A 13,122-nucleotide genomic window follows, 5' to 3' on the forward strand; every position below is an offset into this window, starting at 1 on the left:
GTTTGGGGAGCTCAGGGGACCCAGAGATCCGGGGGGTTGGGGTGGGATTTGGGATCTGGGGTGGGATTTGGGATCCTCAGGTGTCAGGGGGACCCCAGAGATCCGGGGGGTTTGGGGTCTGGGGTGGGATTTGGGGTGGGATTTGGGACAGGATCTGGACAGGATTTGGGATGGATTTTGGAAGGGATTTGTGATGGGATTTGTGACGGGATTTGGGTGGGATTTGTGACAGGATTTGTGATAGGATTTTGGATGGGATTTGGGATGGATTTCGGACAGGATTTGGGACAAGATTTGGGCAGGATTTGGGATGGATTTTGGACAGGATTTGGGCAGGATTTGGGCAGGATTTGGGATGGATTTTGGAGGGTTTCCCCCCCATTTTTTAGGGTTTCCCCCCCGTTTTTGGGGTTCCAGCCCCGTTTTTGGGGTGCCCCACCTCGTGCTGCCTCTTCAGGGCCCCGGCCAGCTGCTGGAAGGTTTTGGCCACCTCGGGGGGCATCGGGGCCCCCCCGGCTGGGCCCAGCTCGAACTCGGCCCCGTCCAGGGGCACCTCGGGCACCTGCGGGCACGGGAGCTCAGGGGACCCCGAGATCGGGGGGTCTGTGGCAGCCCCTCACCTGGGCGAGGTCCACGGGCAGCCCCCCGCGGGCAGCCCCCAGCAGCCCCTGCACGGCCCGGGCCTGGCGCAGCAGGGCCTTGGCTCCCTCCAGGTCGTGGCGGCGCTTGGCGCGCAGCGCGGCCTGCGCCAGCTGCCGGCGCCGCAGCTCCAGCAGCTCCAGCTGCTGCTGGGCTGCCAGGGGGGCACGGGGTCAGGGGGGTAAAACATCTGGGACAGGGTCAGGGGGGTAAAACATCTGGGACGGGGTCGGGGGGGACCCTCACCCTGCTGGATAGGTTGTTGCACACTTGTAAACAGTGGGGACAGGTAGCTCAAGGGATCATTTTAATGAGAAGAGCTGGTGGTGATACCGGGTCTGTACATGTTCAATATTATAATTACAACAATAACAAAACAACCATAACAATAGTAACAACAACAATAACAATAATAAATATATACCATTATATAAATAACACTGGACTTATTAGAGGACCATAAAGATGATCTGAGGCCTGGAGCACCTCTCCTGTGAAAACAGGCTGAGAGAACTTGGGTTGTTCAGCCTGGAGAAGGGAAAGTTCCAGGAAAACCTTATAGCACCTTCCACTAATTAAAAGGGGCTTTCAAAAAGTGTGGAAGGGACCTTTCACATGGGCATATAGTGATAGGGACAATCTTTTATTACCTCTTAAAGAACTGTAGCCTCACTTTTTCCTGTATTCTACAAATGTCCTGTGCTCTTTTTGACTCCTTCTCTCCTGCCTGCATCTAGGGAATGAGCATAAATAGCTAGCAAGGGAAAGAGGGGGGGTAAAACACCTGGGACGGGGTCAGGGGGGACCCTCACCCTGCTGGGATGGAGTCAGGGGGGGCTAAAACACCCGGGAGGGGGCCAGGGGGGACCCTCACCCTGCTGGGCTGGGGTCAGGGGGGGCTAAAACACCCAGGAGGGGGTCAGGGGAGCCTCAAACACTTGGGACGTGGTCAGGAGGGGGTAAAACACCCAGGACGGGGTCAGCGGGGGTAAAATACCCGGGACGGGGTCAGGGGGGCTTCAAACATCTGGGACAGGGTCAGGGGGGGCCTCAACCCACCTGGGATGGGGTCAGGGAGAGCCTTACACTGCTGGGATGGGGTCAGGGGGGCCTCACACACTGGGACAGCGTATGGGGGACCCTCACCCCACTGGGACGGGGTCAGGGGGGCCTCATCCCCCCCAGGAGGCTGTCAGGGGGGCCTCACCCTGCTGGGACAGGGTCAGGGGGAGCCTCATCCCACTGGGGATGGGGTATCGGGGACCCTCATCCCACCCGGGACAGGGTCAGGGGGAGCCTCACCCCCCTGGTATCCCCTCACCCCCCTGGGAGGGGGTCACGGGTGTCAGGGGGGTCACTGGGAGGGGGTCACGGGCCCAGGGGCTGCCCTCCCCCCATGCCCACCCCCAGCCCCCCCTGTACCTTTTCCAGCAGCTTTGGGAGCGGGCTGGGAATTCCGGGGGGGTTGTTTGGGGGGGGGCACAGGGGCAGCGCTGGGCTGGACCTGGAGGGGGGATGGTGTTGGTAAAGAAATCACAGGGAATGGGAATGTCCCCCCAAGTTCCCTGAATCCCCCAATCCCACCTTGGTGCCCTCTTTCTCCTCCTCCTCCTCCTCCTCCTCCTGCTGCTGCTGCTCCGTCAGCCTCAGCGCGTCCTCCAGCACCCCGGAGATGCCGGGCTCAGCCGGGCCCTCCACGCCCGGGATGGGGGGGCAGCCTGCAAAGGGGGGGTCCCGGCAGCAGCGGCACCTCGGGCACCCCCGGGTGCCCCCCCGGGGTGGGGGACGGGGACGGGGAAGGGGAAAAGGGGAACGTACCCGGGGGCACCGGCAGCTCCGAGAGATCCACGGCTCTGCCCGCGGCCAGGGCACGGAGAGCGGCCTGGTATTGCTGGGGAGGGGGCACAGGGGTCAGGGGGCACTGGGACTGGGATCACTGATCTGGAACTGGGATCCCAGCTCTGGACTGGGATCATGGGTCTGAGACTGGGATCCCAGCTCTGCCCAGGATCCCAGCTCTGGACTGGGATCATGGATCTGGGACTGGGATCACTGTTCTGGATTGGGATCACAGATCCAGGACAGGGCTCCCAGCTCTGGACTGGGATCATGGATCTGGGACTGGGATCACAGATCCAGGACTGGGATCCCACCTCTGCCCAGGATCCCATCTCTGCACTGGGATCACGGATCCGGGACTGGGATCACTGTTCTGGACTGGGATCCCAGCTCAGGACAGGGATCCCAGCTCTGGATTGGGATCACGGATCTGGGACAGGAATCATGGATCTGGGACAGGGATCCCATCTCTGCCCAGGATCCCATCTCTGCACTGGGATCACGGATCCGGGACTGGGATCCCAGCTGTGCCCTGGCCCCAGGCCGGGCGCTGCTGCTCCCACCTTGAGGATCCTCTCGTGCATCCTGGCCTTCCTGTCGTCCCCGCTGGCCCGGGCCTGGCCCGCGGCCGCCCGGTACCGCTCCATGCGCTGCTCCAGCGCCTCCCGCACGTCCCGCGGCGCCTCTGGGGGGAAACACACCAAAGTCCCAACAAATCCCCCCTTTCCTGCCCGCCGCCCCTGCCAGGAGGGAGCTGACCTGGGCTGGGGGCCGCTGGATCCCCGGCTGCTGGATCCCGGGCTGCTGGATCCTTCCCTGCTGGATCCTTCCCTGCTGGATCCCTCCCTGGCGGATCCCTCGTCTCCTCAGCCTGTGGATCTGCAGGAAAGCAGCGCCCAGCTCCCACTAGGAGCCCCAAAACGAGGGGTTTGTGCCCCAAAATGGGGGTTTGTACCCCAAAACGAGGGGTCTGTGCCCCAAAACGAGGGGTTTGTACCCCAAAACGAGGGGTTTGTGCCCCAAAATGGGGGTTTGTGCCCCAAAATGGGGGCTCCACCCTTTCTTTCCCCGGTGGGTCGGGGTCTCACCGGGGGCAGGGCCTCGCTCCAGCGCCTCCAGCTGCGCCTCCAGCCTCTGCAAAGCACGGGGAGAAGGGGGATTTTGGGGCAGCAGAGGGGGTTTGGGGAGACCGTGGGGGTTCTGGGCGTACCTTGGCCGCCCTGAAGTGGCCCAGGGCGGTGGCGTTGTCCCCTCGGCGTTTGGCCAGCACGGCCTCCCTCTGCAGCTCCTGCAGGCGCCGGCGCAGCGCGGGGCCGGGGGCTGGGGGGTCCTGGGGGTCCTGGGGGGTACCCCAAAACGAGGGGTTTGTGCCCCAAAATGGGGGTTTGTGCCCCAAAATGGGGGCTCCACCCTTTCTTTCCCCGGTGGGTCGGGGTCTCACCGGGGGCAGGGCCTCGCTCCAGTGCCTCCAGCTGCGCCTCCAGCCTCTGCAAAGCACGGGGAGAAGGGGGATTTTGGGGGAGCAGAGGGGGTTTGGGGGAGACTGTGGGGGTTCTGGGCGTACCTTGGCTGCCCTGAAGTGGCCCAGGGCGGTGGCGTTGTCCCCTCGGCGTTTGGCCAGCACGGCCTCCCTCTGCAGCTCCTGCAGGCGCCGGCGCAGCGCGGGGCCGGGGTCTGGGGGGTCCTGGGGGTCCTGGGGGAATGGTGAAAATAGGGGGGAAATGGGGGAAAATAGTGAAAATAGGGAGGAAATAGGGGAAAAATAGTGAAAATAGGGGGGAAAATGGGGGAAGGTGGGGGAAATGGTGAAAATAGGGGGGAAATGGGGGAAAAATGGGGGAAATGGAGTGAAAATTGGGGGGAAAAGGTGGGGGAAATAGTGAAAATAGGGGGGAAATGGGGGAAAAATGGGGGAAATAGTGAAAATAGGGGGGAAATGGGGAAAGAATGGGGGAAAATGGGGGCAGAATTGGGGGAAATGGGGTGAAATGGAGGCAGAATTGGGGAAAAGGCAGTGCAATGGGGCAGAGTTGGGAAAAATGGAGATTCTCAGGCAGAAAATGGGATAAGACTCAGGACTGAATGAAAGGGAATGGATGGGAAAGCAAAACAAGTGGATGAACTAGAACAATGATAATACGGAATAAATGGAATAATAATAGAATAAGTGGCATGCAATGGGATTTCATTGTCACAAAACTGGTCAGAACTGGGAAAAATGAGGTAAAAATGGGCTCAGAACTGGGAAGAGTGAGATTCAAACTGGGCTCAGAAGTGGGAAAAAGAGCACAGAACCGGCTCAGAGCCGTGACAAGCTGCTCCGTTTTGGGAACCCCAGCAGGACCCCGGGGTTGTTTCAGGGCAGATCGGGGTCACACCCGGATCCCAGGGCTCCGGGCTCACCTTGAGGCCGCGCTGGAGGCGCCGCAGCCGCGCCGCGCTCCCGGCGCCGCTCCCGGGGCCGCTCCCGGGTCACAAACCATAAAGGCAAATAGGTATTTCTTTGGAACACCTCTTTAAGAGATAACAAGTTCTTGATGGGTACAGTCATTGGTCAGCTTCAAAATCTCTAACCCCAACTCTAATAGAGTAACAGGATAACCACTCTTCCATGTCCTTTTCCTTACCCTATACCCTCATAAACAAAGGAGCTTTATTGCTACAGCAACTGCTTCCTATGATCAGAAAAACAAGGAGAATGGCCTAATCTGTCTCTAAGGGGCTTACTGTCCCCTGCTCCAAGCTCCTCAACTCACTTGCCCTGCACCACCTGCAGTGCTCAGACCTTCAAAAGGAGCTAACTCAATCCATCAATCTGGCACACCACTAATACATGGGGAAGCAGGAGACAGGGAAACCAGTCATGTTGGATGCAGAAAGCTGTTTGGTCACCTCAGCAAACTCAACTTCAATAGAAGCCCAAAAAGATTACAGGAGAAGCTAAGCAAGCCTGTAACTCTCATGGGAAAGAACTATAATGCAAGAAAACATGCAGAGAAATCCATTACGGAAAATGATTTGCAAAATCCAAGTCTTAAGCAAAATTAAAAGGTCTTACCAAGAGACTAAAACATCCTCAGTCACAGCTTAGCTTAGGATACCTATAAGACTCTCACCCCAAGTGCAGTCAGAACTTAATGCAAAATGACAGCTAAGTAAATTGACATCTCTAAGGTTTAAGGAGAGCAACTCTGACAAGTCTTGCTGTGACAGTTTAAGTCACCACTGAGAACAGCTCAGGGATCCCCCCAAACCAGCCTGGGGACCCCAGAACAGCCTCAGGGACCCCAAACCAGCTCGAGGATCCCCCCCAAACCAGCCTGGGGACCCTCCCGAACCCAGCAAGGGGACCCTGGGGTCAGCCTGGGCAGGGACTCCAAACCAGCCTCAGGGACCCCAAAACCAACCCGGGGACCCCAAAACAGCTCAGGAACCCCAGAACAGCTCAGGGACCCCAAAACCAGCCCGGGGACCCCAAAACCAGCACAGGGACCCCAACCCCAGGCTCACCAGCAGCTCCTCCTCGTTCTCCAGATCTTCCTCCCCCTCCTCCTCCTCCTCCTCCTCCTCGGGGGGGTCCCGGAGGCAGAGCCGGGCCAGGGTCTCCACGGCTGCCAGGTCGGGGGGGGCGGGGGGGTCACACACCGGTTTGGGGGGGGCCCCCTCAGAGCCCCCCCGATCGCGGCGCCCCCCGCTCCTCGCCAGGCCCGGGCGCGCCCCGCGAGGCCCCGCCGCGCCCTTCGCCGCCTCCCAGAGCGCCCCACAAGGCGCCGCCACCCCCCAGCGGCCCGCAGGCTCGCCCCCCGGCCGCGGTGCTGCCGTTTATCCCGGTTTAACCCGTTTTATCCCGGGTTGTCCCGGTTTATCCGCACTCACTTCCTGCTCCGCCGGCCGCTGTCAACACCCCGCGCTTTACAGCGCCGCCGTCGCAAAAGCCGCTGTCGTAAAAACCGCCCTGCTTCGCGGCGCCGGAGAACTACAACCCCCAGCGTGCCCCGCGCCCGGCGGGGAAAAGGCGGGAAAAACGTGAGGGAGGCGGTGGGCAGAATGCCCCGAGGTGGGAAATCAGGTGGAAATCGGCGGAAATTCCACTGTGTTCACCTAAAGCCCAGAGGGTTTGGGGTTTTATGTTGCGGCTGTGCCTTCAGGGGAGCTGGGGGTTGTTGTTTGGGCTGTGAGGGCGTTGAGGGCTGTGAGGGGAAAATGGCGGCTGGGGCCTGAGGGGAGCTGGGGTGGTGTGACATGGGGGCTGAGGTGGTGTGACACGGGGAGCTGGGGTAATTTGGGGTTGCTCTTTATCCTTCCTAGATAGCGCCGGGATGGGGAAACGCAGGAGCCGCCCAATCCCAGGTAACAGGAAAACACCCAAACATCCCAATTTGGGCCCACAATGACCCAACTGGGGTCATCTCCCCCTTCTGGGACACCCAGCTGGGATCTCCCCACATCCAAACTGATTTCCGTTTTTCCTTTCCATCCAAAAAAATTTTCCTTTTTCCCTCACCACGCACACAACAGGCGACAGGAAATTCCACGCTCCCAAAGCCAAGCGGATCCTTCAGGAAGGACCTGGAGCTGATCCCCATGGAGATCCTGCTGGGATGGATCCCAAGATCCCAGCAGAGGGAAAAACTCCCCAAACTGGGGTTTTTAACGTGATTTCACAGGAAGGGAGAGATGAGGAAATTGGAGGCGGCAGAGCACTGGGATCACCAAAACAGGGCATTTCCGATGGGGTGCAAGAGAATCGTGTGGAATTGCCCCAGCTGGGAATTTTGGAAGTGGATGGGGCAAGAGAGGATGAGCTGGAGTCACCAAAACCAGGAATTTTGGATGGGGCAGGAGAGAATTGTGGAGAATCGCCAAAACCAGCAGTTTTGGAGGTGGATGTGGCAGGAGAGGAGCAGCTGGAGTCACTGAAAATGGGAATTCTGGATGGAATGGGGCAGAACCATCTGGAATCACCTCAGCTGGGAATCTTGGAGGGGGATGGAACAGGAGAAGAGCAGTTGGAGTCACTAAAAATGGGAATTTCAGATGGAACAGGAGAGGATCGGCCGGAATTACCAAAACCAAAGATTTTGGATGGAACAGGAGAGGATCAACTGGAAACACCAAAACCAGGGATTATGGAGGTGGATGGGGCATCAGAGGAGCAGCTGGAGTCACTAAAAATGGGAATTTCAGATGGAACAGGAGAGGATCGGCCGGAATTACCAAAACCAGAGATTTTGGATGGAACAGCAGAGGATCAACTGGAAACACCAAAACCAGAGATTATGGAGGTGGATGGGGCAGGAGAAGAGCAGCTGGAGTCACTGAAAATGGGGATTTTGGATGGAACAGGAGAGGATAGGCTGAAAACACCAAAACCAGGGATTTTGGAGGTGGATGGAGAGAAGCATCCAGAGCCAGTGAAACCAGAAATTCCAGAGGCAGATGGGGCAGGAGAGGAGCAGCTGGAGCCACTGAAAATGGGAATTTTGGATGGGGCAGGAGAGGAGAAGCTGGAGCCACTGGAAATTGGAATTTTGGATGGAACAGGAGAGAACGAGCTGGAATCACCAAGACCAGGGATTGCAGAGGAAAATGGGGCAGCAGAGGAGCAGCCAGAGTCAAACTGGGAAATTCTCAAACTGGGAATTGTGGGTGGAACAGGAGAGAATGAGCTGGAATCACCAAAACCAGGAATTCCAGAGGCGGATGGGGCAAGAGAGGAGCAGTTGGAGCCACTGGAAATGGGAATTTTGTATGGAGCAGGAAAGGATCCGCTGGAATCACCAAAACAAGGAATTCCAGAGGCGGATGGGGCAGCAAAGGGGCAGTTGGAGCCAAACTGGGAAATTCCCAAACTGGGAATTTTGGGTGGAACAGAAGACAATGAGCTGGAATCACCAAAACCAGGGATTTTGGAGGTGGATGGAGAGAAGCATCCAGAGCCAGTGAAACCAGAAATTCCAGAGGCGGATGGGGCAGGAGAGGAGCAGCCAGAGCCAAACTGGGAAACTCCCAAACTGGGAATTTGGGGTGGAACGGAAGACAATGAGCTGGAATCACCAAAACCAGGAATTCCAGAGGCAGGTGGAGCAGGAGAGGAGCAGCCAGAGCCAAACTGGGAAATTCCCAAACTGGGAATTTGGGGTGGAACGGGAGAGAACGAGCTGGAACCAGCAGAACCGGGGGGTTCTGCAGCCCACGAGGACACGGCGATGGACACGGCCCCCGAGGGAAGCCCGGAGGTGACGGATGCAGCGGGAGAGGGGCCCGAAGGTGCCCTGCAGGAGGGATGTGGCACTGGCATCGCCCTGGGGACGGACACGGGGTCACCAGGTGGTCCCCGAGGTGCCCAGAGCGGTGGAGGGGACGCGGGGAGCAGGAATTGCCAGGGTGGCAGTGCCAGGGTGGCCACAGCAGGGTCAGATCCAGCAGCCACCGGCACCGAGCCCCAGGAGCAGCAGGAAGGGACCAGCCCAGAGCTCCCAGCGGAGAAGGTACAACTGGGATGGCCCCAAACTGGGATCTGGGGATTCCTCCCCACCCAAACTGGCATCCAGAGACCCCTCCCCACCCAAACTGGGATCCAGGGACCCCTCCCCACCCAAACTGGGATCTGGGGACCCCTCCCCACCCAAACTGGGATCCAGAGACCCCCACCCAAACTGGGATCCAGGGACCCCTCCCCATCCCAAACTGGGATCCAGGGACCCCTTCCCATCCCAAACTGGGATCCAGAGACCCCTCCCTACCCAAACTGGGACCCTCCCCACCCCCTTGCCCTCCCAGCTCTTCTTTCCCTGCAGCCGTGGCACAGCACAGGCCAGACCCACACCGGATCCACCAGGAACATCCCGTGGGAAAGGTGAGTGGATCCAGCCCCTCCTGCAGGAACAAAACCCTGATTTTGCCTGCGGTTCCCAATTTAGGGAGTGAAAAAACCCCGATTTTCCTCCCCCAGCAGCGCCAAGGCCGCGGAGCCGGCGGACGCCAGCGACGTCATCCGCGGGCTGATCCGGGAGCTCTCAGACCTCAAGTAAGTCCTAAATCCGCCCGGATTTCACTGAAATGGGGGGTCCAGCACCCCCGAGTGATGCCCACGTCCCCCCACAGCCGCCTGGCCATGGGAGCGCGCCGAGGGCTGGAGCTGCTGAGGAGGCCGAGGGCACGGCGTGGCCGCAGGGCGGGCCCCGCTGGAAGCCGCTGGAAAGAGGGGTAGGGACGCCAGGAGTAATTAGTAACAATAATAATTTATTGTTGGAAACAACGGGAATAAACCAAGCTTCCTCTGGAGAATGGTTCCAGCACTCACTACCGGGGTGTTCACGTTGTTGTGGGTGAATAAATCCCACCAAAACCACCCAAACTCACCCAAAATGCCAATGGCTGTGGGGCTGGGATAAAGAATCCAGCACCTGCAGCACCGGCCCCTTCCCAGTTCCTTTTTGACTAGGATTAACCAAAACTCCACAATCCAACCCAAAACATCTGGTAACAGCTCCAGCACCTGGAGCAACGGCCCCTTCCCGGTCTGAGATTAACCAAAACTCAACAATCCAACCCAAAACATCTGGTAACCCCTGGAGCACCGAGCCCTTCTGGGATTAACCAAAACTCAGAACTCAAACCCAACCCAAAACTCAGAACTGGCCCCGCTGGCAGCACCCAGATCTGGCTGGAGCGACTTCTGCGGGTGCCACGGCGTCGGGAGGCGGCACAAACTGGGCAAACTGGTCCCAGTCGAGCTCCAAGACTGGTCCCAGTCGAGCTCCAAGCCGTGGTCCCATCCTCTGGGGAAGTCCCTGGAAGAGAAGCCAGGAGAGAGAGGCAGGAGCACCGGGAGGGAAGCAGCAGCACGTGCCCCCTGGTTAGTGCCAGATTCCTGGTGGGATTCCTGCAGGAATCCTGTCCCGGATAAATCCATGGCTCCTTCCTTCTTGTCACTTGTTTCCCAGTGCCTCCTCCTTCCTTTAGCTCTGGCTCCTTGGTGAGATTCCCTCGTGGAAATCCTGTTCCTGCCTAAATCCAGGATCTGAGAACCCTCAGGATCTGAAAACCCTCAGTACCTGCACGGGGACAGGGGATCCTCCATCCTTTGGTGGCTTCCCAGTGTCACCTGTCTGCTGGTGCCCTCCCCTTGGTGGCTCTGATTTCCTGATGAAATTCCTCACAGGAATCTGGCTAAACCCAGGTTTTGGATGTGCCACACCATCACTGGGACGCCCCAAACCTGCGTGGGCATCCTCCATCTCTCCTCCATCCCTCAGCTACTCCCTGCTGTGCCCCTTCCCTCCATCAGGAGTTTCCTCATGAGAATCCCAAACCCAGTTCCTCCTCCATCCCTCAGCTACTCCCTTCCCTCCATCAGGAGTTTCCTCATGAGAATCCCAAACCCAGTTTTGGACGTGCCACACCCTCTGTGGCACCACTGGGACACCCCAAACCTGCGTGGGCACGCGGCATCCTCCATCCCTGCTCCCCCTTCCCTCCACCACGGGAATCCCAACCCGGGACATGCCACACCCCGCCCAGCGGTACCTGCAGGGTGGCAGGGCTCCTCCATCCCCCGGCTACATGCTGGTGTCCCTGTGCCTCCTGCGGGCGCTGCCGGCGGGCGCGGGGCGGGCGTACACCGAGGTGTAGCCGCGGTGCGTGCGGGGGCAGAAGCGGCGCGTGTGCGCCTGGTCCTGCGTGGCGCCGCACTGGGGGCACACGTAGCTGCGCAGCACCGGGCACTGCAGGCGGCCCTGCGCGTCCCGCAGGCTGTGGCTCCGGTACACGCCCGGCGCCTCGCCGTTGTGCTGGCAGAACGAGCACGGGGCCGGCGCGGAGCACGGAGCGGGGGGTCCCGCGGGGGGAGATGGCCCGGCACGTGGAGCTGGGGGTCCCGCGGGGGGAGCTGGCCCGGCACGTGGAGCTGGTTCAGCACACGGAGCTGGTCTGGCCCACAGAGCTGGCTCGGTGTATGGAGCTGGTCCCACATGTGGAGATGGCCCGGCACGTGGAGCTGGTTCAGCACACGGAGCTGGTCTGGCCCACAGAGCTGGCTCGGTGCATGGAGCTGGTCCCACATGTGGAGATGGCCTGGCGTGTGGAGCTGGTCTGGCACACGGAGCTGGTCTGGCCCACAGAGCTGGCTCGGTGCATGGAGCTAGCCCAGTGCACAGAGCTGGTCTGGCACACAGAGCTGGTTCAGCACACGGAGCTGGTCCCACATGTGGAGCCAGCCCAGCACACGGAGCCAGCCCAGTGCGTGGAGCTGGTCCCACATGTGGAGCCGGTCCGGCAGATGGAGCCAGCCCAGCAGGGGGAGCCAGCCTGGCAGACAGAGCTAGCCCAGCACGTGGAGCTGGCCCTGCATGTGGAGCTGGCCCTGCATGTGGAGCCGGCCCAGCACGCGGAGCCGGCTCAGCACTCGGAGCCAGAGCTCCCAGCGACACCGAGATGTCCCCGAGGCCCGCAGGCTCACGCAGCAGCACGGCCGCCAGCCCCAGGTAGTCCCGCCACATGTCGAAGTGTCCCGTGGTCTCCAGGCGTGGCGGCGCGACGGCCACCCCGGTGCCACCAGCACGGCATGGCAGGGGACACCGCGGCGTCCTCGCGCCTCCCCGGCGAGGCTGCGGCGCTTCTGCCGTGGCGTGGCTGCCTCTGGTGTCACCTCTGGGGTCACCTCTGGGGTCACCTCTGGCATCACCTCTTGTGCCGCCTCTGGTGTCACCTCTGGTGTCACCTCTTGTGCCGCCTCTCGTGTCACCTCTGGTGTCACCTCTGGTGTCACCTCTGGTGTCACCTCTGGGGTCACCTCTGGGGTCACCTCTTGTGCCGCCTCTGGTGTCACCTCTGGTGTCACCTCTTGTGCCGCCTCTCGTGTCACCTCTGGTGTCACCTCTGGTGTCACCTCTGGTGGTGTCACCTCTTGTGTCGCCTCTTGTGTCGCCTCTCATGCCACCTCTGGTGTCACCGGCGGTCCCCGCATGGCGCGTGGCCGCATGTGGCTCCTTCTTCCAGATGTTTCTGGTGTCGCCAGTTCTGCCGCGGCGTGGGGCTGCTCCGGCCAGTGTCGCTGGTGGCGTGGAGCTGGACACGCCAGCACTCCGTCCCAGTGCTCCCGGTGTTCCCAGTGCTCCCAGTGCTCCCGGTGCTCCCGGTGCTCCCAGTGCTCCCGGTGCTCCCGGTGTTCCCAGTGCTCCCAGTGCTCCCAGTGCTCCCGGTGCTCCCGGTGCTCCCAGTGCTCCCGGTGCTCCCGGTGTTCCCAGTGCTCCCAGTGCTCCCAGTGCTCCCGGTGCTCCCGGTGTTCCCAGTGCTCCCAGTGCTCCCGGTGCTCCCGGTGCTCCCAGTGCTCCCGGTGCTCCCGGTGTTCCCAGTGCTCCCAGTGCTCCCAGTGCTCCCGGTGCTCCCAGTGCTCCCGGTGCTCCCGGTGTTCCCAGTGCTCCCAGTGCTCCCAGTGCTCCCGGTGCTCCCGGTGTTCCCAGTGCTCCCAGTGCTCCCGGTGCTCCCGGTGCTCCCAGTGCTCCCGGTGTTCCCAGTGTTCCCAGTGCTCCCAGTGCTCCCAGTGCTCCCGGTGCTCCCGGTGTTCCCAGTGCTCCCAGTGCTCCCGGTGCTCCCGGTGCTCCCGGTGCTCCCAGTGCTCCCGGTGCTCCCGGTGTTCCC

General features: G+C 60.6%; 3 protein-coding genes across 3 annotated transcripts in view; 1 reads left to right on the forward strand and 2 right to left on the reverse strand.

Annotated features, from left to right (window-relative positions):
* LOC120506087 (coiled-coil and C2 domain-containing protein 1A-like) overlaps window positions 1-5,029 on the reverse strand; it is a gene marked incomplete at its 3' end in the record, with an annotated part of 15,288 nt that extends 10,259 nt beyond the window's left edge. The window contains exons 1-9 of the mRNA XM_039717225.1: window positions 4,882-5,029; window positions 3,920-4,171; window positions 3,238-3,357; window positions 3,042-3,163; window positions 2,458-2,530; window positions 2,224-2,357; window positions 2,062-2,143; window positions 621-793; window positions 440-562 (exon numbers count right to left, since the gene is read on the reverse strand). Coding sequence (XP_039573159.1) covers window positions 440-562; window positions 621-793; window positions 2,062-2,143; window positions 2,224-2,357; window positions 2,458-2,530; window positions 3,042-3,163; window positions 3,238-3,357; window positions 3,920-4,171; window positions 4,882-5,029 — 1,227 coding nt within the window. The remainder of the gene's footprint in view (window positions 1-439; window positions 563-620; window positions 794-2,061; window positions 2,144-2,223; window positions 2,358-2,457; window positions 2,531-3,041; window positions 3,164-3,237; window positions 3,358-3,919; window positions 4,172-4,881) is intronic.
* Window positions 5,030-6,503: 1,474 nt separating this feature from the next.
* Window positions 6,504-9,726, forward strand: LOC120506088 (retinitis pigmentosa 1-like 1 protein). Its single transcript, XM_039717227.1, has 6 exons — window positions 6,504-6,535; window positions 6,787-6,828; window positions 6,997-8,969; window positions 9,279-9,337; window positions 9,434-9,508; window positions 9,586-9,726. Exons 1-6 carry the CDS (start codon window positions 6,526-6,528, stop codon window positions 9,689-9,691), a joined length of 2,265 nt encoding a protein of 754 aa, XP_039573161.1. The 5' UTR covers window positions 6,504-6,525; the 3' UTR covers window positions 9,692-9,726.
* A 412-nt stretch (window positions 9,727-10,138) lies between these two features.
* Window positions 10,139-12,129, reverse strand: NANOS3 (nanos C2HC-type zinc finger 3). Its single transcript, XM_039717228.1, has 2 exons — window positions 11,011-12,129; window positions 10,139-10,274 (listed from the first exon to the last, which is right to left on the reverse strand). The coding sequence occupies exon 1, from the start codon at window positions 11,979-11,981 to the stop codon at window positions 11,043-11,045; it is 939 nt and encodes a 312-aa protein (XP_039573162.1). The 5' UTR covers window positions 11,982-12,129; the 3' UTR covers window positions 10,139-10,274; window positions 11,011-11,042.
* Between the last annotated feature and the right edge of the window lie 993 nt (window positions 12,130-13,122).

Source organism: Passer montanus, unplaced genomic scaffold (assembly GCF_014805655.1).
Source record: "Passer montanus isolate IOZ18808 unplaced genomic scaffold, ASM1480565v1 scaffold375, whole genome shotgun sequence".
Lineage (NCBI taxonomy): Eukaryota > Metazoa > Chordata > Aves > Passeriformes > Passeridae > Passer > Passer montanus.

What these genes read in the sequence shown, in the direction of transcription:
- LOC120506088 (XM_039717227.1), top strand. An exon ending in AGGAACATCCCGTGGGAAAG is followed by an intron (nt 9,338 to 9,433) that starts GTGAGTGGATCC and finishes TTCCTCCCCCAG; the next exon opens with CAGCGCCAAGGCCGCGGAGC. An exon ending in CGGGAGCTCTCAGACCTCAA is followed by an intron (nt 9,509 to 9,585) that starts GTAAGTCCTAAA and finishes GTCCCCCCACAG; the next exon opens with CCGCCTGGCCATGGGAGCGC.
- NANOS3 (XM_039717228.1), bottom strand. Translation starts at nt 11,981, where the DNA reads ATGTGGCGGGACTACCTGGGGCTGGCGGCCGTGCTGCTGCGTGAGCCT.